Source organism: Trichinella spiralis, assembly GCF_000181795.1.
Source record: "Trichinella spiralis strain ISS 195 chromosome Unknown Scfld539, whole genome shotgun sequence".
Classification (NCBI taxonomy): domain Eukaryota; kingdom Metazoa; phylum Nematoda; class Enoplea; order Trichinellida; family Trichinellidae; genus Trichinella; species Trichinella spiralis.
In genome coordinates, this window is record NW_003527478.1 from 912 (window position 1) to 4,562 (window position 3,651).

The following is a 3,651-nucleotide window of genomic DNA, read 5'->3' on the forward strand; positions in this document are numbered from 1 at the left end:
TGAATTTTTCAGTCAGGAAAACTAACAAATGAAACAGAAGAAAAATGAAAGTTTTTAGAAAAAAATGTTTATTCTGTTATGATAACTTTTATTTCAAATAGCATTCTTTTTTTAGTTAATAATAAAAAATTGCTGTAATTTTACTCAAAATGAATTTCATGCTTTTTGCAATGAAATTTGAAGACTGTATACGATGATATTACAAAAAATTATTTTATGCTGACTTAATGCAAAAAAAACAAGATAATATCGCTTTATAAATGAATTAAAAAACGTAAAAGTAGGGTGAAAAGCTATATTCTTGTAACACACTTTTGGAAGTTTAGTAAAACTTCATGAAAATAATATAGTATTCAGGAAAAAAATGTATAAATTAATTATTCTTTCTTTCCAATTCATTTAAATTATATTAATCATTACATTTCCTGTTTAATATAAAGCTTTACATACAACAATTCCTTTAAAATAATTCATCCAAATAATGAAAATATGCTGAAATTTTTAAAAATAATCTTGCGCAATAAAAGTAGCAACACATGCGTGATTAAGATAAAAATAAAATAAAAATTTTTTTATTAAATAAACTATTTTTAAATAAACAATTCAAAAAGAATTTTGTGGAATTTTTCAACAATGTTTTTTTATCAAAATTTCATTGCTATTTTTACCTGTTGATCAGATACTATCACAGTCCTTGAATTTGGCCCGGTTGTTTGCTTGGATTTTTTGGTGCTAAATTTTTTTAAGCTTTCAAATATTCTGAGAGAAATGGAAGAACCGGCAGACGAACTGAAATTAGAATTTGCCCAAGTTAGTTTTTAGTTTTTATTTTTGCATTTAGCTATTACTGTATGTAAAATTTCTGAAAGTGAATTTTTGGAAAAAGCGTTGTTGTTTACTTCATTATAACTTATTTGCTTTTATAGCACATGTTCGTTGTCTCATTTTTTCTTTGATAGATTTCAGAGATATTCCTTTTTTATGAATTTTGAAATATTTAATTTTGCTTTATTATATTACAGTCAGTAAAGGTGACTTTTTTTCATATGTATGTACTGCATAATGTCATTGAAGAAATTTTGTAATTTTTCAGATGGCATTTTGAAAATTTAAATATCATCTTTTACACAAGTGATCTTTCGAAGCAGAAATGAAACAGTATTTAAATTTAATTATGATTACGACTTTACAAAAATGTGAAGCATTTTTAGCATTTTGATTGCGATTATAAAATTTTTTGATTAATGTTTGTACAATTTGAAATAAACTAAGATGCGAATTGTCCAACAATTGCCTGAACAATGTTTTAAAATGTTTTTACTTTGATCTGGGATGATGAAGTGGAGGTGATTGATTTTTTTCCTGAATCAATTTTAAAGTTTTGCATGTTGATCTTTTCATAACAAGCATGTTTGATATTTAAACAATAATAGTAATTATACCTTTTGTTTTTAGTTAAACTACAAAATTTTCAGTTTTAATTAAGCTTGTGTTTTTTTATATTGAAATGCGCTTTTAGGCAATGAACGATTTTAGTGCCATGTTCCCAACACTGAACAGAGTCACTATAGAAGCTGTTTTACGAGCTAACAACGGTTTGGTTGACGATACCATTGACGAATTGTTGTGCATTATCAGTTCAAGAGAGTTGCCGACGTCAAAAGTATGTGTTTAATTGAAAAGTATCATTTGCTAATCAGTGAAATTAAATTGTCAACTTTTGATGCATTATTAATTGATTAAAAATGATAAACAAAACATGATTGACAGTGTCAATGAAATTATGTTTTATGCTTGATTTGAAGTTTCATTTGTTAAAATAAAAATTAATAGTTTCTTTGTTAAAAATGGAAAAGTACATGTATATATTTTTGTTCCGGCATTTTAAAATTTTATTGGTGATGCAGTATTTTATTATTAATATTTGTTTTTATAACGAATGCTGCATTCCCTTTGAATGTTAAGCTGTGGTAAATGTGAAATGATAAAAACACTGTTATTCAACATTACAGTTATTTGCATAGCAGTTTCATATCACGAATTTCTTATCTGCATTATATATTTTTGAAATATTTTAAATAGAAGTTCCTTTAATAGCAGTGATGACGCAGTTTTATTATTATATTGTATTATACATTTGTTTTTTGTTTCAGAACTTGCCAAATTCAAAATTAGATAAAGCGGCTAGTGTATCACAGCAGATCGAATTGAGGAACCGATTTGCTTCGAGTTGTACAATTGAACCGCATTCTCAGATTAGAGGAAATGGGAAAAAAATATATCGTCCATTGATGCTGAATCCACTTCCATCGGACTTTTTGCGTCTTTCTAAGCCGTCACACTCTTCATTGACCAAAACGATCACACCAACGCCGTCGAAGGTGAGCAGATTATTATTTATTCACTTAACTTTGAAATATATTCCATTCGACCCGTTTATACATATATATGCATTTACAATTTGTAGCAAAATTCGTTGAATCAAAATAAACTGCAGGAAATGTTGACGGACAACATGCGCAGACGTCATTCTGCAAGCGACGCGGAAACTCAACGGTATTTCAAAAAAAATTCAGTTGTTTACATATTTTTTAACAAAAAGTAACTTTTTCTGATCTTTTCAAGCATGCTTGAAGATGAGAGAATAGCGATATTGTTGCAGAACCAAGAGTTTGTACGTGAATTGAGAGACGATACAGATTTCATGTCCGCTTTGAACAGAGGTTAGATTCAGGATCGGGTTTATGGGAAAATATTTTTTTTCTGTTAAAACATTACACCGTATTCTCCACAGATGCCAGGGAAAGAGAAGAGAGACACTCTGCATTATTGCAAGAGAAGGTATCGTCGTCACGTCAACAGGCGAATGATTCGACCGTGGTTCATCCTAGTAAATAGCTGAATCTTTTTTTTTTAAATAGGCATCTACAGTAAGAATTTTTTTTATATCTTGATTTTCAGGTGTTGCTGACCTGTTGAGTTCCCCAGTTACTGAAGAATACGGCGGAGAGCCTGGCGAAATGAGCGCATTTCCATACACTAAAGTGGTCAACGTGCAAAAAGCATCCGAAGTTGAATTTCGCGAAAAGTTGCGTCATATGGGCAAAGGTGAATTTTGAATTCTTTTATTTTTTGGACGGTTATTTTTAATGTGATTTTTTTTCACTTTCAGCCTCAAGACAGTATCTAGCTGAGTTTGCGCATCGCTTTCAGCGTAAACACAAAAGTGCTTCTGGAATGTAAATTTTTTCAACATTTTTTCACATTTTTGTTAAATCAGTTTTCTTTTCTAAGCTTGGGCATAGGTACACATAGTCGTACTGTGTTGTTGAATGAAGTAGATGAATCAGAAAGTGATGATGAACATAATACCAACTCTGGATACAATCAGCCTTCAGATGCATGATTACAACGTGCGTTACTGTTTGAATTTTAAAACAAAAATATTTTAAATTTTGTTTCACATTGGAGATCGAAGAGATCTTAAGGAAGGACATTTGTTCCGCAATGCCAAACCTAAGCGCTGAATATTCCCCCCCCCAGCTTGCGATTTGCGAAATTTTCTATCTGATTTGCACCCATGGGTCTATCATGGTGACAGTAATGGAATATATATTGGATCTCAAAATTTCTTTATTTTAAGACAGTACG

At 30.0% G+C, this 3,651-nt stretch overlaps 1 protein-coding gene across 1 annotated transcript; it reads left to right on the plus strand.

Moving 5' to 3' along the window:
• The first annotated feature begins 768 nt into the window (after positions 1-768).
• Tsp_13008 (CUE domain-containing protein 1) lies at positions 769-3,406 on the plus strand. The gene is given in 10 exon segments (XM_003370784.1): positions 769-810; positions 1,023-1,031; positions 1,520-1,663; positions 2,154-2,381; positions 2,468-2,556; positions 2,626-2,723; positions 2,735-2,890; positions 2,962-3,108; positions 3,173-3,239; positions 3,295-3,406. The coding sequence occupies 10 exon segments, from the start codon at positions 769-771 to the stop codon at positions 3,404-3,406; spliced, it is 1,092 nt and encodes a 363-aa protein (XP_003370832.1).
• Positions 3,407-3,651: the final 245 nt, after the last annotated feature.